General features: G+C 55.7%; 1 protein-coding gene across 2 annotated transcripts in view; it reads right to left on the minus strand.

Moving 5' to 3' along the window:
* Positions 1-23,756, minus strand: part of SFSWAP (splicing factor SWAP) — a 69,471-nt gene that overhangs the window by 15,785 nt on the left and 29,930 nt on the right. For both annotated transcript variants that reach the window (XM_086681400.1, XM_086681401.1), the window contains exons 8-14: positions 22,713-22,950; positions 21,422-21,553; positions 20,338-20,431; positions 19,249-19,420; positions 12,884-13,114; positions 11,666-11,856; positions 2,747-3,012 (exon numbers count right to left, since the gene is read on the minus strand). In XM_086681400.1, the coding sequence (XP_086537526.1) occupies positions 2,747-3,012; positions 11,666-11,856; positions 12,884-13,114; positions 19,249-19,420; positions 20,338-20,431; positions 21,422-21,553; positions 22,713-22,950 (1,324 nt within the window). The remainder of the gene's footprint in view (positions 1-2,746; positions 3,013-11,665; positions 11,857-12,883; positions 13,115-19,248; positions 19,421-20,337; positions 20,432-21,421; positions 21,554-22,712; positions 22,951-23,756) is intronic.

Raw genomic sequence — 23,756 nt, forward strand, 5'->3', positions numbered from 1 at the left:
TATGGAGAACAAACAGAGGGTTGCTGGAGGGTTGTGGGAGGGGGGAAGGGCTAAACGGGTAAGGGGCCCTAAGGAATCTACTCCCGAAATCATTGTTGCACTATATGCTAAATACCCTGGATGTAAATTAAAAAGAAAAAACTAATTAAAAAAACAAAAAAATTAAAAAAATTACCAACAAAAAAAATAGCTAAGCTATTAAAGCCGAATCTTATTTTTAGGCAATACATAAAGCACACGAGTACTTCTTCATTCCACTTAAGGCAGAGAACCTAATGTGATATAAAAATAAAAAACAGAAGAAAAATCTTATACTTCAATAAGTTATGATTTAACATTTTTTTTTAAATTTATTTTTGAGAGACAGCACGAGTGGAGAAAGGGCAGAGAGAGAGGGAGACCCAGAATCCAAAGCAGGCTCCAGGCTCTGAGCTGTCAGCACAGAGCCCGACACGGGGCTTGAACTCACAAACTGTGAGATCATGACCTGAGCGGAAGTCAGACTCTTAACTGACTGAGCCACCCAGGTTCCTCTAATCCGTGTTGATTTAATTTTTTTTTTTTTTAATTTTTTTTTTTTCAACGTTTATTTATTTTTGGGACAGAGAGAGACAGAGCGTGAATGGGGGAGGGGCAGAGAGAGAGGGAGACACAGAATCGGAAACAGGCTCCAGGCTCCGAGCCATCAGCCCAGAGCCTGACGCGGGGCTCGAACTCCCGGACCGCGAGATCGTGACCTGGCTGAAGTCGGACGCTTAACCGACTGCGCCACCCAGGCGCCCCTAATCCGTGATGATTTAAAAGACACTAAACACCATGTTGTTGTAGTGACTGTGCCTTCTGAGAAGCAACGTGTTGGTTTTCAAAACTGAAGATTCTTCTATGAGTGAGTCACCTCTGGGGACCCAGAATCACCTATACCTCGGACAGAATGTGTCCCTGGACCCAGCCACGCAAACGTTCCCTGCGTTAACATACAGATCACTTCTGCTAGAAAAGGGCGCTGTAACCTTGACTTTCTACATCTTACGTAAAACTTCAGTCACGTGACACGTAAAAGAAAATGTTTCAACCGCAGCAGCCTACCACGAGTGGGAACACGGAGCACTTGGGGCTGGCAGGAGTCTGTACGAAACAGCCATTCAAGTGTGTGCCAGCCTTAAGAAGCAAGCCTGGCGGGTCCTACGCAGACGTTATGTCTGTAATGGGTAACCCTACCTGAAAAGATGGACAGTTAAAGAAAAAATCATGACGTCTCATTAGCAACGTCAATATTCGGTTACAACTTCACTATTTTCCACATGTCAACAATTCACTGCCGAGAACACCAAGCGCGCTCGGGCCCCTGGAGGCCAGCGCCAGCAAAGCCTGGACCGCGCACGGCCCGCAGCCGCTGAGAGCACACACGGGACCCCAGACCAGGGATGAGGAGTCAGTTACGTTCCGCCGTCAGAGCCCTGCAGCGAAGGACAGCCGGCCAGGAGTTTACTGGGCGCGTTCCGTTCCTGCTTGGAGGGCGGCTCGTCAGAAAGAACTCTCTCGAAAAAGAAACTTTAAAATGTCTTTTGTATACATACAAATTCCTGGGGGCGTCTACACACTGAAACCACGTCAGCAAAGTTGTTCGTTTTATGGAAAAATGGCAAGGTGTGTGGGTGTCTGGGTATCTGCATGGGCGTGTGTGGTGCGTGTGCCTATATGAACATGCGTGTCTGGGGTGTGTGTGTGATGGCGGAACTTCTAAAGCACTATTAAAATCGCAGACACCAAGGATCAAAATTATTTATCGTGGAGGCAAGTGCAATTTCACTGTTGATAAGTAAGTGTAAATACTTGTCAAGCCTCTGAGGTCTGGTGTGAGTAAAAATAGGGAAAGCATGTTGTTTTTAGGATATATTCAGAGGCAAATGTGCACGAGCGTACTTCGTTTTAAGCATCAAAAGAGCAGCGCGGCCATCATTTCCCTGGAAAGGAAAACCAGCATCAGTTACAGCGGACAAACGAGACCCCGCCAGCCCGAGCGTCGGGCCAGAGAAAGCAAGCCAAGTCCAGTCAACACTTACTAACAGATCGCAATGTGAGACGCAGGTTTTAAAACCAGAGGTTTGCTTTCCAAACCTCCTGTAAACCACTTGAAAAACAAACGGAAAACAAGACCAAAAAAAAAACCCCGGCTGTACTAACCAGTAAATACTGTGACTCGTTAAGGGTCATGTTCATATCGTGGCTTGAAACCTTATGCTTTCTCAAACACCTTGTGAAGGTGGCTTCTGGCTAAACAGTGCCTCTTGACGGGAGGTCTGGACACAAATCAGCTGAGACGTGGACGGGCACGCCCGGGCCTCCCTCCTTGCACGCACATGCAGGGGCTGAGCACAGCCCAAGCGGTCCCGATCTCTTCCATTACATTTATGCACTCGACAGGAGTTAGCATAGGAAAGTCCACGCGTTCAAACAAAAGACCCCACCCCTGTGAGTTTTCACACACGAACCGATGTGCTGGGCCCGCCTCTAAGACCTGTTAACATTTAAATAAATCCATTTTTTAAAAAACTGTCAGTAGTTGATGAGCTTTGGAAATTAAACAAAAGACATCTTGAAAAGATGTCATTTGGGTTGGCAAGCTGATCCACACGTGAGCACTCACGAGGTCCGCGCTCGCTCGTCTCTGCCAGGCCTGCCACTCTGGGGACGGAGGACCCACCACCCACAGCAGACCCGTGCCACGAGCGCCCTGCACACCCACCTGGAGCGCCGCGCCGTCCGGTAGGCACTGGGGAGACAGTGCTTGGCTTTCGAGTGGGACCGAGGCCTGGATTTGGATGACGAGTGGTACTTGGGGGAGCGTGATCTTGTTCGAGACCGCTTTTTGTGCTTTTTCTTTTTCTTCTCTTTCTCTTCTTCTCTCGGGGGGTCTTTACTTTTGCTGGAGGGCCCTTCGGGGGGTTTGATGTCTGAAGCTGGCAGAGGTCTGCCTCCAGTCAGTAGAGGACAGGGCCCAGTACTGGTTTCCTGGGAACAAAAGAAAATCTCCAGATGTTAATAAGGAAAACAAGACACTTATGAATGCATATTTATAAAGCTTCAACTTGGGCTTGAAATTATTCACACACGTTATTCACACCAATAATGTACTAACATCTCCTAGAGAAGACCGCGTCCCTTTTTATGGCTCTAAAACATCGTCCCAGTGTCTCCAGGGAAATGGTGGCTCTGTAAACACCAAGCGTATGAGCGACGGTCTCCCCAGATGGTCGTTCACCAGCCCCACCCGGCGGTGATGGATCTGATGACGGGAACGTGGCTCCAAGGACACTGTTTAAGAAAAGAGCTGTACTTGCTCCTTCATAAATAATTGTGACTTCGCATTAACAGAGAGATTCTTAAGCCTCCAGTTATGATTAGGCTTTTACGAATCTCTACACCAGTCTGAAAATAATTTTTAAAGAAGATCTGAATGAAAAGACATCCCTTTGATTCAAAGAACTCTGTCAAAAGATAAAACCCTGCCTTCTTTCCACCCTGTATCTGTGTGAGTTGATGGATATTAACTACACCTACTGTGGTCACGATTCTGCAACACATCTAAGCGAAGTCATCGTGCCGGAGACCTTGCACACGTGTGGTGCTGCACGCCTGTCACGGCTCGGTGACCCCGGGGAGAACACAGTTCACACAGCAATCGTTAACCAGACAACCCCCCGGGCACAAGCCAGGCTCCTCACGTGCTGAGTTGGCACAGGACTACGCTCGACAGACTCCTGTTCACCATAAACGCCTTTATCCAAGTGAACCGACGCAGAGAGAATCCCCACTGCAAAGAACACCTGCACACAGACCGGGAGGTGGGCGATCCGTCAGCTGTGAGCCTCACCCAGGGTAATGCCATCTCTAGGAATTTCTTCTGAAGAGCATCCACCCAAGTGTGCAAGACGCACGCCCGAGGCCCCATGTCACGGCACTCTGTAACGGGCGTCAGGGTCCCGGTTCCATGTGGTGCATCTGGACAGCGGAATAGTGCTCAACCTTTAAACACGAGACGGCAATCCCACTTCCACTGACATTAGTTTGTCCACATCAAATTGTAAAATGAAGAAATGAGTTTATAAAAAAAAAAAAATACCCATCAAAACTGGAACCCGTGAAACCTTCCTTTCCCATTGTCCTGGCGCTCGGGGGCCACCCACCCGTGGTCCCCGAGCAGGGGCACTCTCCAATTCACTCTGAATGACCTTTACCTGCAGTCATTAAACGCTATACCTCAAGACACGCACAGAATCCTGCACCCTGAGATTTGTCACCGTGCGCCTTGCGGATTCGGGTGGGAGACTCTGGGAACAAGGCCAGGCAGGTGCTGCAGCCCAACGGGAGGGAGGGTCGATATAACTCTGCGACCACTCCCTTCCTCTCCTTGCGTCCCCGTGCTCTGCGGGGACAAGGCTGACCAGGACAGCGCTTCCTACTAAAGCTATCCTGCTTCCTCGGCTTGAAGAGAAAATGCAACGCACTCCTCCAAAGAGACGCGCTCACCCCTCGGCCATTCCTGGCTCTGTCTCCCACCTGGCCTTGGGTGAGCAGAACCGGAGATGCTCGAGAACCCGCCCTGCTCCCACAGCGCCCTGCCTAAGCGGGTTCTTGCGCGTCTAGTAACTCAGGAACCGGGAGCCGCTGGGAGGAAGGCACAGACCTTGCTTTGTGCCCGCTCTGGTCCTCACTCCCCGCCTTCCAGGCGGCAGCGATGCCCGCATGTCTGTAAGGCTCGGCCTGTGCTGGCTCAGGGAGCCCATCTCAACACCCGACAGGAAACCACCTCCATGTCTAAGAGCCCCCGCGTCCACTCTGGCGCTGGGCAGAATAAACGGCACTGCAAGCCGAGAACGCAAGAAGCCGCGCAGGACGCCAGGCAGCTCTAGAGGCCGGATGAGGGGGCTCCGCCCGGCCCCCGTGTCCTGCTGCGGGCAGGGCCTGGCTGTGCCGGCTGGTGGCCAACTCTGCCGCTGCGCAGTGGGAAAACCAGCTTGGGGTGTGTTTTCAGACTCCCGATAAATTAGGGACACAAGTTGTGCAAAGGGCAAGACTGAAGCCAGGGATGGAGCTGGCAGCCGGCACCCTGGGACGGCACGCAGGGCCCGTGTGACAGGCGAGTGGGCGCGGGGCCACAACCAGCATCTGTCCTTCCTGAGCCTGGGCAGGGGGCTCCCGGGGAAGCCGAGGCAGACGTTCCGGCCTGAGCCAGCAGCCTGCTCTGGGGGGACCTCCGAAGGGGACAGAGCCGCGGCACTCAGCGCTGCCCTCCAAGGAGGGGTGGGAGCATGTGGCCCTGTCGGTCACCGGGCACCAGGCCGCCAGAGACACAGGGAGGGTGCCCGGCAGCTCACGGGCTGGGTTTCTGTTTATATTCCTACTGCTGACCCGAGAACTCCTACCTCTGAGCATCGTTATTGCTTCTCTGTGATCGCGGTACCCCACTGTGCCTGAAGTTTACTGCTCCTTTTGATGCAACAGGTAATCAGGCCGACATTTTCAACATTCCTTGTAATCGACTCAGGAGATCTGCTTATTCTTTTTTTTTTTTAACCTTTTTTTTTTTTTTTTTGAGACAGAGAGAGACAGAGCATGAATGGGGGAGGGTCAGAGAGAGAGGGAGACACAGAATCGGAAACAGGCTCCAGGCTCTGAGCTGTCGGCACAGAGCCCGTCGTGGGGCTTGAACTCACAGACCCCGAGATCGTGACCCGAGCCGAAGTCAGGAGATCTACTTATTCTAATAAAATGATTATCCTTCACCCTTAGTATGAGGGCCTCTGCCCAACTGGATGGAGAGGATTCACTGTGATGACCTCAGCTTACAGGTACCAACAAGAGAATATTCAGAAACCCAGTAATCAGACTTGAGAATGAAGGACTAAAAGGGTAACAAACACCACCCGCACAGTCCCTGCAGCCCACCAGCGGGTCCCAGGGCGCAAGTGCTGGGCGCAGGCTCTGTGTCGGCATGTGTCAGGGACCCCGACGAGTGGGCCACCCCCTTCAGGAGAACGTGAGCAGTGGATGCCGGCTCCCTCCGCAGCCTGGCAGCCGCTCTCGCAGCCGTGCAGACACTGTGGGGGCGCCGGCCCTCTGTGCCCCCTCCCCCCTCCATCACGAATACCGGAGGAGGCTCACTTTGAGCAGGAGACAGACCAGAACGTTCCATCTCCTTGGTCATCGTGCCCGGTTGAGGGAGAAGCACACGACCCAGGTCGAGCCGTCCAGAACGTCCATGTGAGCATGGAGTGTGGAGCGGGGTCCCAGGCCGTGGGTGGTGCGGTGGGAGGACACAGCCGGTCGGCGGGGGGCTGTGCCTGGAGAGGAATCCTTGGGGCATCGCTGCCCTCACGACTCAGAGTGTGAGCCCCGCTACGTCCTGCTGCTGCTGAAGCCACGTGGGGACAGCGGGGCAGGTTTCTGACACGGGCAACCACAGCAGCCACGCAATAAAATAACTAGCTGTTTAGTCCGCACTCCGCTGCAGCGGTAGGGACGCCGTCTCTGCACCGTCCCCTGCAGTTAGCCGTCAGCCACGTGTAGCTACTGAACACTTGAAATGCGGCTAACACGGTCAAGGACCTGAATTTTGAATTTTATTTGATTCCTATTAGGTTACGTTTAAATGACCACGGATGGCGAGTGGCCACCGTGCGCCGTACTGGACAGCGTGTGTCTTGGAAAGTAACAGCTTCGCGCGTGATTGCCGCTCCTGGGTTAACTAGAGTCTCCGCCACCTGGCTCACATACCTCTTGACGCCAGACCTCCCTGCTTTGCTTGCAGAAGGCACCCGGCCAGGCCGCCATGCGCACTGCAATCAATGAGCCAACGAGCAGCCGAGGGGTGCCCACGGGTACGCGCAGGGCTGCAGGAGGGGTGCGTGCTCAGGGCTGTGGGAGGGGTGCCCACGGGTGTAGTGCAGGGCTGCGGGGGTGGTGCCCACAGGTGCGCACAGGGCTGCGGGAGGGGTGCGCGCAGGGCTGCGGGGGGGGGGTGCCCACGGGTGTGTGCAGGGCTGCGCGCGGGGCTGCGGGAAGGGTGCGTGTGGGGCTGCAGGAGGGGTGCCCACGGGTGCGCGCGGGGCAGCACCAAGCCAGCGGAGCCGTCTCGTGGGGGGTGGAACGTTAACACCCCAGCAAAAAGCACCAGAGGGCAAGCCGCCACGGGGGAGGCAGTGCACAGGCTGGTCTGAGTGGTGTCTGTGAGAAACAGAGAGAATTTCAAGACTGCCTGCCCTGCCCCGCCCCTCCAGTAACCCCGGAAATGACGCGGCTCAGTCCCTGAACCACAGCGAAGTAAGCACCTGCCCGCTAAGCGGCTCAGTAGCGGGCCAGTCCCGTCCTGCCGCGGCACAACGAACTGCTCGAAACCAGACGAACTCGCATCTCCAGATAAAGCCTCACGTGTGAAACGACACTACAGTAACCATAAAACGGGACGATTCCACACACGCCTCGAGATGTCAGGCTCGGAACCGCGTCCTCTAAAACCGCACGTTGAAACCTCGGCTGCGCGTCATTCTCGCAGCGCGCGCCCTCTCTCCTGAAGCCACCCAGCTGCCCTGATCCGACCGGCGGTGCTCCCTCCCGGAGGACTCTCTGTGCAGTCCCCGCCTCGGGCACTGCTGCCCGGACTGCCATCGTGTCCTGCCCTTGCGCCGTGGCCGCTGTGGGCTTCCCACGGAAATGCCGCTCTTGCTCGTCTGCGTCCCAGTCTGGTCCCAGCACGCGGCTCCTGTAACCGCCCCCCCCGTGCCGCGCGGTGCCGGTCAGGGCCTCGCTGCGCTGCACCCACCGCCACCACTTGAGCGCCGCTGGCCCTGGAGGGTCCCCCCAATCTGTCAACTCTCATTACCAGGGTTCCTCAAGGCCCCACCCAGACCCCCCCCCCTCCCCTCGGCAGGCCGTGCGCCCCTCTGCCTCCCGGGGGCCCAGGCACCACCCACGGCTCATCTGGTGTTGGCTGCTCTGTGCCCCGCTAGACTGTCCTGGGGGACAAACGGGGTTGTGTGGGCATCTGGGTGAGACACAGGCTTCTAAGTCACCTTCCGGAGGGCCTCGGTGCCTTGGAAACAACAGAGGGTCAGCACGCGCAATTGATTCCTGTTCCCACCTCCTTGCAGACTCCTGTTCAGCCTGTAAACCCAGCAGGATCATTAACTTGAACAAACTGCTGGTGTCTAGAAGGTGTCCTGAAATGTGCTGTCACTGGGCAGATGACTGCATAACCCAAGGGGGGTTCAAACTGAAGACCCCGGTTTCCCTTCATTTTGAATTAAGAGCACACGCACACCCCAAAAGTGAGACGTTCACGGGGATTTCTAAGCACCACTTGTGTGGATCTTTATGTCTCACAAAACTTATATAACACTTAGCGTTCTGTTAGTATCCACCCCCGTCAATAAACACACCTTAGGACATCATTTCAGGTTACCCCCAGATACATAACGTGCCCTTTCCTGACAGGCAGGTCGGTATGTGCAAGTGTGAGCTGGGCTGGGCTCCAGGGCGGCCTGCGCAATGAGTGGCAAAGTGAGTGATTTGGTGAATGCATCGTGTCCAGCCACGTGCTCCTTAAACCAAAGTAGTTCCAAGCGGTGCAGACTCCCGTGGACAAAGAGAAACGTCTGTGACACTGGTGACAGAGAAGAGACAGGCAGACAGCCAGGAGGCAACGAGGGGAGGCTCTGAAGGCGGCTCTCGGGGACGGGGGCCGAAGATGCCACCGGGCCTGTGAAGTCACTCACACCCCCGCAGCGAACACACACAAGCTAACCCTCGCAGATGCCGTCTTTCCGCCCGTCAGACGGATGAGGATCAAAGGCTGGTGATAAGCGGCGTTGGTGGGGGCACGAAAGCAGATATTTAAAAGCGTTTCCACAGTCCGGCATCTGCCCCATGGACACGCGCACCGAAGTGAGTGCGCAAGACAGGACCCAGGCTCAGAGCAGCACCGTGGTCACGGTCACGGTAGCGAGGCCCCGGGAACAGTGTGCACGCCCACCACTGACCGGGTCAGGTTAAGGGCTAACGTGGGAGAGGCCGGACAGTCGTGCATCCAGTAAATCCTCAACGAGCACGACCCCGATGTGGACAGAAACAGCTCTTCAAGGATGGAAAAACCAGGATAACGTGTAGGGTCCGGTCCTGTTACTGCGACATTTAAATCTACACACAGAAACAGATCCGTTTCCCGTGAGAACCCACAAAGAATGAAATGGAGCGCACGCACACACATGATGCAGCATTATGCACCTGGAAAAAGGATGTTCCGTGAAGCGAAGAAGCCGGTCCCTGAGGAACAGACACTGTAGGACTCCCACTTTCACAGGGCCCCAGGACCAGCCAGGCTGATGGACACGGACAGCAGAGATGTGGGCGCCAGGGGCCGGGAGCCAGTGGTTGACGGGACAGTTTCGTTTGGGAAGATGAAAAAGTCCTGGAGACGGAGGGCAGTGACAGCTGCACACGAGAGGAGTGTGCTTCATGCCACGGCACAGGGGGCTTCAAAAGGGCTCAAACGAGGGGTGCCTGGGGGGGCTGAGTCAGTTGAGCGGCTGGCTTCCGCTCAGGTCACGATCTCACAGTTCGTGAGTTTGAGCCCCGTGTCGGGCTCTCTGCTGACAGCTCAGAGCCTGGAGCTGCTTTGGATTCTGTTTCTCCCTCTCTCTCTGCCCCCTCCCCTGCTTGTGCACTCTCTCTCTCTCTCTCTCTCAAAAATAAACATTAAAACAATTTTTTTAAGAGGAACTATAATAATCAACTGTATGTTTATTTTATAAAAGAAAAACCTAAAATAAAAGTAAGAAATGGAAATTTCCATAGGAATCGTGAAACAGCACACAAGAAGGAAACCAAACTTCCTCTCCATTTTGTACCTGTCCCTCGCACCTGAATGTTTTGGACACGTGCGTGCCCTGCTTTAGTAACAGCGAAAGCAGACCCTGCTACACCCTGGGGCAGATGAGCCACAGCAAAATCCTGCCGGGTTCCGGCCCGGGGCCTTCTGGGCGGTGTCTTCATGCTGTCCCGCGCACGTCCGCTCACACAGACCCGGGGTGCCACCTGCTCCCGCTGAGCTCAGGTCCCCAGCACGAGACAATCCTACTCCCGCTCAGCGCAGAACACACACGCAGGCAGGGTAACCTGTCCCCAGAAGCTGCTTTCAGCTGAGATTACCGTCCAGTTGAATCCCGGTTATGACAACTGCCAATGTGATTAAAGTATTTCTGTTTCAAAGCAGTTAGACGTTTATTACCATCTGCTACTACTGCTGCACTCCTGCTCAAATCACTGAGGACCCACAATCTGTCCCACTAGATGCGCAAGAAGATCCACCTGGTGACCAAACGGGAAGCATAAACACCCATCTCTACGTCGTGCAGACGTAAAACACGCTGGAAACCCGGCAGGTGGGCGAGGCCGCGTAGAAAGAGACACAGGAGAAAAGCCTAAGCGGAAGCCTGTCTCGTGCTCACAGGGAGAGAGTTCTGGGGGCCGTGACCAGGCAACACGGCAGGCTGGGAAAAACCACGTTGACGACGAGGAATTCTGGCCGGGACGGAGCCTGCATTCCAACACGGCGTCGCTGGGAAACAGACGCGAGCGTGTAGCGGCACCGGCTGAGTCCATGCATGCAGGTGGCCGTTACCTCGGTCTCTTATTCGCCGCACCAACGACACCGGGACAACGGACAACGCAGGCAACTGGCAGTGCACCCAGGGCCCCCCTGCGCCCAATCCCCTGCCACACGCACAACTTCTGTTACGTCCCGGGCCTCCCCGGGCCCGTCACCACAGGGCCGTGGCTCCCCAAAGCCCAGGACTGGGGGCACCTGGGCCCACACCCGGTGGCCCGCCTCGGAGGTGCAGGGAGAGGAGCGGAGGTGGCCGTGTCCCGGCATCCCCCTGGGCACCCCCTCGCCTCCGCACACTCGAGGCCGGTCTGAGGACAGCCTGCAGGAGCCCACCCCTCCTGCCCTCCTCGCCGACCCCGGCTCTGAGGCCGCCCGCCAGGCCTGAGGGCTCCGGACTGATTCCTGAGGGGAGACAGCGCGGGCTCCGCCTTCAACAGGAGGAGGGAGGCCTGAACCCCGTGAGCTGTTTTCCACGCAAAACAAATAAACCAGGCGGCTGCATGCGGCCAAGATCTATTTTGAATAACGGCCTTGGGCTCTCAGAAACGTCAACGGAACCGAAGGGAAAGAGTGCAGGACTGCTTCTACATTCCAGGGAAAGGCCACTACAAAAGACACTTTGGGGACGCTGGTGTGTGGACATGCGAGCCCATGGGAACGGAGGGCGATGCTGGCAGAGGTGCTGGCCCTCCCCAGAAAAGGCGGGAGCGACCACAGCTTGTTTTCTTTTTTAATTCAAGTACTGACGCTGATGTGGACCCGAGACGTCACAGGTCTTGCTCTGGACGAGTCTGTCCCCAGGGGAATGTGTGTCCCCACCCCCCCACCCCCCCCCAGCGAAGCCCAGGGCCCAGAGTACCCTAACGGGGTCTTCCCCAAACTCACAGCGGAAGCACGCCGGCCCCCGCAGAAGAGCGGGGTCTGCTGACAGCCCCCTCTCAGGCTGGGGACCCGAGTGGCCAGAGACTCTCGCCCGCGATGCTGATGTGGACTCTCACTCACCTCTGCGTTGAAAGGATTTTCCTCAACTTTTCCGACTTCTGCTTCTGGCAGGGGATTTTTTAAGGTTTGTAAAAACAAAGCTGCTTTCCTTTTACGTTCCGCTTGAAGCTGCTTCTCCTTCGATTCCTTGGACGCCTGGGCCAGCTTCTCCCTGGCAGCGGCCGCCAGTCGGTCCTCCAGCTTTTGCTTTGCTTAAGAAACGAACGACAGAAAAAGTGATGTTTAGAACAAGTGCTATTCTAAAAACACCTCGCTATCTTAGTTTTCACAAGCAGCGAAAGGATCACAGGATACAACGTGGTTATTCTAAGAGATTAACATGACACAAATTGCAGGATAAGTAAACAAATCAGGCAAGCTGAATTGTGAGGCAGTTAGTTCATAATGCTTACTATTAGGATTTTAAATATTTCACCCTCAAAATCAAAGTCGGGGTGGATGGGATTCCACACCAGGGAGAGTCGGAGTCATGAAACCCTCAGAAAGCCTTAGGCTCTCGTGAACACGGGTCCCTAATGCTCATGCCCGACAAGGGGTGCTGCGTTCGAGCACGTCCCGACACACGGTTCTGTGCGCAGTGGTACGTGCACGAGGGGACCCGGTGCACTGGCCTGAGCCTGCTCAGGAGCCACCTGGAAATGTTGTGTCACCTGTCTGTGCACGTGCAGGAAAAGCAACGTCCGGGAACCAGTTAGGACAGACAGGAACTGCTAACTGCTGTAGCGCAAAACGGAACTATTTAGGGGTAAGAGACTGTGAGAGGCCCTCCCACACACTGCTGGTGGTCGGGGGCCGGCGGTGGCCAGGCTGTGACCTGTGAAGACAAGCCCCAGTCTGGAAACCAGCTCCGGCCCACGTCCTCTCGAAGGGCCTGTCTGTGGGCAGAAGGCCTCACGAAAGGGTATCTCCTAGTTGGGTCCATCAGCCGAGCCGGGATCACGGGCTGAGCATTCGACCCAAGGCGGCCCTCAGAGCGCCAAGGCCCCCACCCCCCGGTAACGCGCTCTCTAGAACGAGCCGCCGGGGGCACTGCATCCGGAGCTTAGGAAGGGCAGTGCCCACCGCTCTACCAGAGAACTCTCCGCGTGCACCAAGCACCAGCTGCCCCCAGGTCCTGCCGTGCCCCGGCTGGGGGCTTCATCCCAGCGCTGCGGGCTTAGGAGGCTAGTCCTGTGCCACTGCCTGCCTTTCAAGAAGGTGTAAAACGTGCTGACAAACCTTGCTTCGCCTCTAGCTCCTCCTGGGTTAGCTGGGGCCGCTTCTCCTCAACAACCGCACAGGGCGGGGCGACTGCCGGGGTCGTGTTTGTGGTGCCGCTACAACTTTCTTGGCCTTCTTTGCCTTCTTCATCATCATCACTGTCATCATCTAGCTTAACACGGTTTTTTTCCAGGGGAAGGAGGTCATTTTCTTTGGCCTTGATCGCAAAGCTTATTGGAGCAAATGAAGCTATTGGGAAAAGTGAACATGGTGACGCACGTTTAGGTACCTGGAGGCACAGAGCACAGCCCCCACGGCCCCGCCGTCCACGCGAGCGCCAGCTGCGGGGCGGCCTCCCTGGTGCAGCCGCGTCTCACGCCCAGGGGCCTCTGGGGGCGGCGGCAACGCCTGCGTTGTCAAAGGGGGCCGTTCAAGTGCACGCTGGGCGCGGGGAGGCTGGCCCGCCACGTGCGTCTCGCGAGGAGCACGCCCAGAGCGGCATCCAGGGCCGCTGCACTGGTAAAGGGGCACTTCCTCTTGGGGTTTTCCTTCTTTTTTGGGCTCAGCACGTGGCTGAGTTGGTACAAGTCAGACGTATGATGCGGCTCCACTATAAAAAGGTATTTCTAAAAACTCCCAGCCGTACACGGTAGCCTTTTCTCACAAAGCAAGTGACGGGATCTGTTTCCTTCTTCGGTTTACCGGGCGCCTGCTCTGTGCTAGGCGTCACCTCTGACCGCTCGGCAGCTGTGACAAGACTTTTAACCCACTGTAACGAAAGCTTAGGTGGTTCAAAGTCCTCCCCTAGAATGTTTGGGGACTTCAGTGAGAGACCTACAAAGGCCCAAGAGGAAGGAGCCTTCCTCCCCGTCCCCCCACCCACTCAACACTGACCCGCGGAGCCCCCTCCTCCAGACACACAGCGACGCTGGTTCTTAACGCCTAATTGCTTGCGTTGTGCTACTTCACTCTCAAAAACCACGAACTATTACTCACGAAAGACACTCAAGTTAACGACAAGGAAGGGAAATTTTAAAGTGCAGCGCAAACAGCCAACTCTGAGGGGGAGCAGGATCCGGGTGGGTGTGCTCCATCACCCACACTGTTTGTACACGTGCTTGGGATTTTCCACAAGAGAACAGGGCAGGTTCTAGAAGGGATGTGTCTGCGGTGACCGCAGGTGGGGAGGGGTGGCCCAGCTGGCCCCCAAGGCTCCCGCCCTCTGCACTTCTGGCTCCAGAACCACGCAGGCCTTGAAGCACGTAACTACCCCAATAACCCTTTCGTCCACAAGCACCCCAAGAGAGAGCACCCCCAGATCCTAAATGCTTGGAAAGGCACAGCTGGTAAGTCAGATGGAAAACAGCTTCAGACTGACTGCACACTGCGCCCCGATGCACGACAACCCCTGAGAACAGAGCACACAGGGGTCACAAACACGGTCTGCTGGGGAGTCAGTATTAACCGTGGTGCTGTGCTTCTGCTGGAAACAGTCCCATCTTCGGGAGATACGTTAAATCATTTACGGATGAAAGGCCACGATGCCGGGGACCCCCTCCGAAAATGCTCTGGGGTGGGCTGCAGTGAACGGCAGGGGCAAGCCTGGTCTGTGGCTGGGCGGCGGGAGCGGGTGGGGTGCTCTCATACACCTTGAAATTCTCCGTGAGGAAACAAGGGCGACAGTGCTAACTATTGCCTACAGGAATACGATCTCTTTAATAAACAGGGTTGGCAAAACTTAAAAAGCAAAAAAAATTCACTTAAGTGTTAATCAAAATTGCTCAACTTGAGACTACAGTATTACATCTCGAAACAGCTTTATGGTTTATTTATTTTGAGAGAGAGAGACAGAGAGAGAATAAGAGCGCATGTGTGTGTGCGGGGGAGGAGCAGAGGGAATGCCAAGCAGGCTCCATGCTATCCGCTATCCGCGCGGTCCGACTCAGGGCTCGCCCCGACCTCAAGAACCACAAGGCCATGACCTGGGCAGAAGTCAAGAGTGGGACGTTAAACCGACTGAGCCACCAGGCGCCCCTCAAAATAACTTCACAATGATCATTCTCAAACCATCTGTCACCCCAAATTCGAAAGGTCAGCAATCAACAAATACGAGACTTTACAACGAAAGCTTCCGGAACACTTTGTATGCTAACACGACGCCTATTGTGTACGTCTGGTATTTATGCATGTGAGGTGCAAGGCCAAAGAGCAGCCAGACCCCGTCACGGGGCACAGACTCTCGACCGACTTAAGACAAACGGAGTAGTGGGGCAGGCTGCAGGCCTCACCTCACACCCACAAGCCCGGCAGAGACGCCCCTGGGCTCCCTACGTACAGATGAGGAAACCGAGGCAAAACAGGCCAAGGAGTGTCCCGTGCTAGCTCAGGCAGAGAGCGAGGGCTCTGAAACCGTTGCTCAGCGTAAGGGTTACTTGAGCATCTGATGACTCTGCTGCAGCCGCCCATGGCTCCCTGCGGTGGGGACGAACCCCCGGCCCTCCCGGCTCTGGCCCCGGGTTCCATCTGCGCGGCCCACCCACTGCTAGCCTCCCCTCCCCCGCCTCTGCCTCCTTCCACCTGCTTCGTTCTTTCTCCTCCAGCCTCAGCTGGTGGAAGCCTGCCGGGCCTCTCTCCTCCACACCTCTGCACATCTGTGTCGTGGCCACGGCCCGCTCACCCAGGCTGCAGGCTGCGGGGTTGTCGTGGGCACCGAAGTGGCCGGGAGCCGGGCCGGTGCAGCAAGTCCTCAGCCAGCGCGCGTGGAGGAGCTCCCTGTCCCCAGACCTCCGGGAGCACGGGAACAAGCTTTGCTGCTGGCGTCAGCCTTCACAAGTCATTACGTTCTCTGTGGAAAACTTTGAAACCACAGGTGGACAGGACGGAAGATCCACCACAGCGCAGATGTGGGAGAAAGTCACCCGCACGGTTCCCGGGCACACACACGAAACCGGGGCCACACTGGACCATGTTCCAGCCTGCTTCTGCTCCCCAGGCAGCATCTTCCCACATCTCTGTGTCCACAAAGGTCATTTTTAAAATTAGGACTATTATTTCTTGGTCTGGAGGTTCCAATTTATTACATGGTCTCCCACGACCATTGCCAAGGTTTTATTTCTGAAAGCTGGCGAGCCCCGTGATGAACTCCTGCTCTGGATACCCGGTGGAGCCACGGCTCCGAGGGGGAGGGCATCCGCATGGAGAGGGGTCCCTGCACCGGGCGGCCTCTTCCACATGCTGTACCGAGCCGACGAGGGTCCCCATCACCCTGCAGCCCCTCCCTCGCTGAGCATTACTTTCCAACTTCACCAACCCGAGAGGCAAAAAACACCATTTGCCAGTGAAGATACACTTTAAAAATGTATTTACTGACCATCTATCTTTCTTCTTTTGTGAGCGATCTTTTCATATCTTCTGTCTCTGGTTTTCTCGCTGCAGTGAGTGTCTTCTTGTCAATGGATGAGCGCTTTCTACGGTACGGATTTGAACCCTCTATCTTCTGTTAGCGATCGACGTTTTGACATTTGTCTTTAACTTTATTCAGGTCCTGCCCCCATCAGACCTACTATTCTTTCCTTATGACTTACGGCTTCAACTCTCAGAAAGTCTTTTCCAACGCTTAGATTACTGAACTTATTTTTACCTTTTAATACTTTATCTGGAATCCTATTTTTCCCCCCAAGACAGAGTCAGTTATTACGGTAAAGAAGCTCTCCCAGCCACGCGTGAGGACACTCTGATGCTTCTTCAGCACCTACGGATGGAGACAGAGGACAGCTCTCGCCTGCTCGCACGGCTGACTGCGTTGGCTGGGTGGCGAGGCATTAGTGTCCCTGTTGCTCGGGGAGGGGCCGACAGGCCGCTAGCAAGCTGCTCGGACCCCTTAGTTTGTCCTGCGCGTGGCAGTGGCTTTAGTCCCGCAGGTTTCACGCCCTCTTGTGGGAAACAAGCTTGGCCTCGACTCCGTCCGGCCAGCTGACTGTCTGCAACGTGGTCCCCACTGAACGGTGAACGCTTCCTAAATTCTCTGAGACCCACACATGTGTCATGCTGCCGCCTCTTGAGATAATTTTAGCAATTTACACTTTCTCAGAGAATTTTTTCAGTTATTTCCAGATTTGTTTAAATGCAGTTACACTCAGTATCCACGTACTGCAAATGCCTGTGACTGTTTTCTCACGCACTATGTGTTGTGCGTTTCCTCCACTATTCTCTGCAGGAAGCCTGCAGTCGCGTTTTACTGGTCTTTACCAGTTTCTCACTGGTTCCCACTTTCATTGTTATGGATTCCCTTCTCCTGCTTTCCTTAGATGCACTTTACAGTTTCTTTCCAGGTTGTCGAGTTGAAGGCTCGTTGTGGTTTCTGTTTCTCAACATAAGCACACCAGGTTATGTAGGTTTTTATTTGAGGTTTTCACCGCGCGTGATAATTTTTTGACAAGAAATATTCTCACTGGGGCACTCGGCCGGCTCAGTCGGTGGAGCGTGTGGCTCTTGATCTTGGGTTGGAGTTCGAGCCCTGCACTGGGTGTAAAGATTACTTAAAAAGAAAATCTTCAAAAAAAAAAAAAAAATCAAGAAGAAGAAACATTCTCATCGTCCTCACTTTCTCTCATTCCTTTGTAAAAGTCTGTGCCCAGTAGCATCCAGAATATTGCTCATTCAGAATTTCAGACACACCTTAATCATCTGGCTTTTACGGTGCAGACGTGGGTCTGATGCACCAACAGGCCTGCTCTCTGCCCAGGGGACAACTGCCTGCTCTTCTCTGTGGATGCTTTGCTGCCACCTCCGTCCTCTTGCCTGGGACAGGAGAACAACTTTCAACCTGTCTTCTCATCGGGCCTGACTTTCAGGCTTTCACTGTCTTACCACGTGGAGGCCGGTCCTCAGCGGGCTACGCGGAGGTCACACCGCCAGCCGCACTGGGCCCTGGTGCTCAGTCACTCTGGCTCCTGGCGCCCGTGCGCTGAGGCTCAAGCCAGGGCCGTCAAAGCCGTGGTGCCCGTCTGGAGCCGACGGCCTGGGGCAGCGGGTGGGAGGGAAGCAGGACATTTCTGCCCCAGGTGCCACACGACCGTGGGGGTGTGGAGGTGGCCCTGGCTCAAGGGCAGGCCGCCTGTTGTCCCCTCTCTGCCTGACAGTGCGCTCCCCCGGGGCTCACTGCCACCGAGTCCTGAAGTGTCCCTCTCTTCCCTGGGTGGGAAATTCTGGGCGGGCTGCCTTGTCCCGCAACATGGACGGTAAGAGCCTCCCCCACTTCCGTAGCAACAACAGATTTTATTCTCTACTCATTACGTTCCGCTGTTACTTCAACGAGCGTCTGAAGGCGGCCGGGAAGGGTGAGGGACTGAACACAAGTGCTCAGGTAAGTCCTGGAACGAGAGGCCCAAAGACCCTTGTGTGCATGTCTGGTCTGGCGACTTTCCCCGCTGTCACCCGTCGGGGCCGGTCTGGTTAGTCTGGATCACCATCCTGTGCCACGAGGCCCCTCAATGCAAAGCACAGGCCTTTCCCCGGGCCCTGCCGCCTTCCCCAACCCTGCACCTGCCTGGCCTCCGCCTGTGCCCCACGAGCCCACTCCCTCTCCCACTCCCCTTCCTGCAGCTCTGTGACTGACCAGCGGTCCCACCAACACCCCCAGGCGGTCCTGTGCCCAGTGTCCTCACAAAGTTACCCAACTGGATGCAGTTGCTCCTCTGATCTGGCCCCTGGGAGCCCACGAGCTGGCCATGGACACCTTCCAGGCTGTTCCCCAGGACCCACCCGCCACTCCAAGCCCCGCCTGCACAGCCTCTACCGGGGACGGCAGCCTGGTCTTGGGACCACCGTTACACCATCAACACCGGCGTGCACCCCTCCTCCCCACAGGCTTCCTCGTCTCCACACGGTGGGACTCAATGCATCTTCACACACTTGACCGCTTACTTCTTTGCTAACGTGCCTGTGTCAGCTTTTCCCCGCTTTTTATTCTGCTGGCTTCCTTCCATGCACATCTGTCCTGCTAGATGAAGAACTCCAAGAACACAAAAGGCAACCAAATGCAGCGAGTGCAGTCCTGCCCGGTAGAGGCCTCAGGACATGCCACTGAACAAATAAAGACGACTGATTTCACTAGTACAACAGTGTGCACCTAAGTGTGCTGTCAGAAGTCCAAGGAGATATGAAACATCGTTTGAAACACGCTAAACGTTCTCACTGAACTGCCACAACAGGGACATCTCACGTGAGCTCAGGTCCACACGGGCCCGAATCAGGAGAGCACCGTGGCGCACGGAAGCTTTGTTACGACCACCTGACAGCGGTGACTCCCCTGCCCTGCGGCCAGAGGCACCTTTCTCTGAACTTGAAGGAACCCCGCAAGGCCAAGACAGGCAGCAGCGTACCTTTCACCAGCTTCCCGTCTGCGACCGTCTTACTGGACGACGCCTCCTTCTTCCCCCCGGGGCCTCCTCTTCCTCCTGCGTCGGCCGAGTCTTCGCACACACCGTCCTCCCCAGCGTCACTTGGCTTTTCAGGGGCAGATTCTGCCGGGGCCTCTTCTGGTGCTGACACAGCCTAGAAAATAAACATGACCATAAGCTGCTCGGTAAGGAACCGCCCAGGATGGGTCACGGACAGACCGACAGACTCCGCTGGACCACATGTTACTGCTCACGCAGCACTAAGGAACGCACTCTTGGAAACTCAGACCTGCCATTGTCTGATACAGCAGAACGGAAAGGCGAGTACGCGTGAGGCTTTCCCTCTGGAAGCACAGAACGCGTCTTAGAGCTCTAACACCGCCCGGGCGCCGATGCTCACGGCCTTTTCTCTGGACGCGGATGCCCGAGAACCCTTTCGGGGCCGTGCCCACCGCCCGCAGGTGAGGCATATGCTTCAGTCTGAGCGATCACAGGTGCGAAGTCCGAAGAAACCCACGGACAGTGAGCAAGGCTTACGCCATCTACCAAAGCAGGTCTGAACAAAACGTCAGGGCGCCATGTAACGAGGGGGGTGGAACAGGACAGCACTTGAAGGGCAGGAGGAGCAGCGTCCAGTGGATCTGAGGGTCACACGTGGGGACGCGGCCCGGGGGCAGGCCGCCCAAGGACGAAGTCTGCGGCCCGGAGTGCACCACGCAGCTCCCGCGTCAGCCGTGCACACACGTCTACGTTTTATGCACGGAAGGAGACGTTGTACAAATATGGTATGTGGCCTCCACCAAAAGCAGTTACAAATAACAGCCACCGGGACATCAAACGCTTGGAGAGCGCGGGTGCTCTGTTCAGGCCACGTGGCTCATCAGTGAACTATGACTACGGACCCCAAACACCGGTTTCACCTCTGAGAGGCGGGGAAGGGTAGAGACGGCATGTGCTGCGCACGACCGTCCGCGCCAGGGGCTCAGCGAGCCCGTTCCTGCATCCCGCCCGTACGCACAAAATCCCTGCTGCGTCCAGAACCCGGAGCCTCCCTGCCCTGCAGACACACACCTGTGCACTGTCGCCCCCTTCCTTCTGGAGGAAGAACTGCTTCTTGAACTCGTAATAGGCGTTATACTGGTGCCAGGGCTGCAGGAACTCAAACCTAGGAGCGGAGAGGGCGGTGAGTCACTCGTGCGGGCACGCGCCCCGGCTGGCGCCAGGGTTCCTCCTGCCTGCTCGCCGCCGGCACACGCCGTCCCCGACGCCCTCCAGCGACCCACTCAAGCCAGGTACCGCCTCGGCCGTGCGCAGAAGCAATGGCCGTACCCTCCCCACCTCGTGGACAAGGGAGACGAGGCGTAGGGAGGGCGCGGGGCTCGCCCACGCTCGCGCTGTAACGTTGTAACCGCCACCTCACTCTGGATGGTTCACACCCGAGGCGTGGAACGGGATTTCATTACATGGCAGATTCTTTTGTTTTCTGCTTCTTCGGTTTTTGTTTACAAACACACACCTTTTTTTTTAACTTGTATTTTTTTTTTTTTTTTTTACCTGGCACACATGTTTTTTCAGTTTTTATTTTCATTTCATCTAATTCACACGCAGAGTTATAGCAGTTTCCCGAGCACAGTGTAGTGACAACACCTCTGTGCGCTGCCCGGTGCTCAATCCTTCATTCCCATCACCCACCTCACCCTCCCTCCCTGCTGAATGGCAGATTCTTCGTTTTAGAGAGAGAAAGAGCGAGGGTGTGATCGGGAGACAGGCATAGAAAGGGGGAGAGAGAGAATCCCAAGCAGCCTCCGTGCCAAGCGCAGAGCCCGATGTAGGGCTCGAACCCATGAACCATGAGATCGTGATCAAGAGTCGGGCGCTCAACCGACTGAGCCCCCGGGCGCCCTGAATGGCAGAGTTTTGAAAAGCATGGGTGCCAGCTCCGTTTCGGGTGCTTCGACATTCCTCCTAAAGAACAAAACAAGACAAACGAGTCCCCCCCACCCAACTGCAGGTAATTCAGCAAGGTGGTTGTAAGACGTATTTACGTAAACACGTAAGGATTAACCGCGGTGAAGAGAGAACGCGGCTAGACTGACAAGCTAAGTGACGTGCCGAGCACCCGTGTCCGGCCACCACACGCCACTCCTCCCCTCACCTTTGGTCATTCTTAGCACGAACGCTGGTCTCGAACTTAAGGCCGTTCCGAGCCACGTACTCCGCCAGCTTGTCGATCACAGGCTGAATGTCGGGGGGCGGGGGGATGATGGCCGCCACGGGAGCAAGTGCACTGCGGAGAAGAGTCTCATCACACGGTGCGGGGGCCTCCTGAGACCGCTGGCAGGTGCACCGGCGCAGAGCGCTGCCGAGGGCTCTCAGCGTCCCGGGCCGCACCCGCACGCAGTGACACACACACAGGGCGGCTCTGAGCGTGACCTCAAACACAAAAACTACCCAAAGTCCTCTGGTTTAAAACAGGGACCAAAATATCGTTGCCAATGGGTAAAAATGGCGGTTTTATGGAAATTAAGACTTTAAATCATGAAAACAAGTTCACCCCTAACATTTCCCTCCAATTAGGAGCTAATTCTTTTTTTACAAATTTTATTGGGGTTGGGGGGCAGAGAGAGAGGGACGGAGAATCCCAGCAGGCTCCACACTCAGCACAGAGCCCGATGCGGGTCTCCATCCCATGACCCTGGCATCACGACTTGAGCTGAAATGGAGAGTCGGATGCTTAAGTGACTGAGCCAGCCAGGCACCCCACGAGCTAATTCTTAGAGGCAGCCGAGAGTAAATCACGTGTTGACTTTTTTTCAAGCTAAAAAGAGAACGTGGGCAGTGTAGCCCCACATTCTCATTTCACACCCTCTTTCCTAGCACAGTCAGAAGGCAGGTCATTTTGCAGAAACATCCAAGTTTCTGTCGACTTCCAGCACAGGCACCCGGTGCCCCCAACAAAGCACCTGCTCTGTCTGCAGACACCTGGACGCTGCCCCGCTGCCCACTGCCACTTTAGGTCAGCGGTTCGATGGGTCTGACAGCCAGAACCCCATCTGCCTACGGCTTGTGGGAGTCACTTGTGTTAACTCCACAAAAGCCTGTTTCTTGCTGACAACTGCAGCTTCGCTTTGCACTGGTCTTCCTTCCCTAGTACCGCCCAGCTGAGATGTCAGCACATCAGAAAGACCGGACACAGGGGCCGGGGCAGCGTGGGGTGCCAAGGACAGGGGGTTACGAGAGTTGAGGGGCGCTAAGGATACGAAGGTTGGGGTGACGCGGGGCGCTGACTGGGAATCGATTTTCTCAGTGTTTACGACATGACAATTTCTGTTATGCCATCAACTCTGTAACCGGGGATCTGGACCCTGAGGTCTTCCACACACCCTGATGAAAAACCCCAAACCACGAACGCGGAAGTGCCAGGCGAGGGGCAAAAGTGGGCGTACCTTGTGGTGATGGTGGAGGTCACCCCGCTGCTCGACTCTGCTGTGGTTGGGGGGGGTGGGGGCGTGGTCCCGGGGGGCGGCGGGGCGGCGGCCGTCACTCCGGCGGAGCTGGGCACGGCCACGCCGGCGGGCAGGGCGCCGTAGTAGGTGGCCACGTCGACCCCCGGCGGGGGAGGAGCCAGGCAGTAGGTGCCATCCGGCAGCATGTAGTAGCTGTAATACATGGCGGCCACTGTCGCTGTGAAAACACAGGTGCAAGGTCACTCCTGTTCATCCGCTCCCACGCCGTTTTCTGTGCTCTCTGATGTAAGACAGGCTGCCCCCGGGACACGTGATTTGGAAGGACCGGGCAACGTGCAGACACACACCTGGGGACTACAGGGAAGGGGCGGTGACCGAGCACACGAGACGACCCCTCTCCAGCAGCTGGCGACCCCCGCTCGCGGGACCCCCGGCAGACCTCCCCCAGGAGGCCGGCCTCGGTGGCCCACTCCTTTCCCGGTTATTCTCAGGGCACCACGCATCCCTCGTCCTGAGAGGCGTCTGTAAAGTTGTTTGCACTCGGTCACCAGACAGCCCCGCCCACCCCGCCACGGTGCGCTGTAGTGAATTTACCAAAGCCCGAGGGACACAGGTGCCTGGCTCTGCTGTCAATGGGTGACCTACAACAGCTTCCTAGCAAGTTGGGGATGTAAGCAAACACCGGTTTCAATAGTGAAAAGTCCTGAAAGTTTATTCATCTTTTTTTTTTTTTTTTTTTTGAAAAACATTCAAATCTATCGAAATCACAGAAAATTCAACGATCCTTGGGGCACCTGGGTGGCTCAGTCGGTTAAGCGACCGATTCTTGATTTCAGCTCAAGTCATGATCTCACGGTTCACGAGTTTGGGTCTGCACTGACAGCATGGAGTCTGCTTAGGATTCTCTCTCCTTCTCTCTCTGTTCCTCCCCCGCATGTTCTCTCTCTCTCAAGATAACTAAGTAAACTTAAAAAACAAAGATTCAATGATCCAATTAAGAATCACTTCTAATCCTGTTGGGAT

This window comes from Puma concolor, chromosome D3, assembly GCF_028749965.1.
Source record: "Puma concolor isolate L17-30 chromosome D3, mPumCon1.1.hap2, whole genome shotgun sequence".
NCBI lineage: Eukaryota > Metazoa > Chordata > Mammalia > Carnivora > Felidae > Puma > Puma concolor.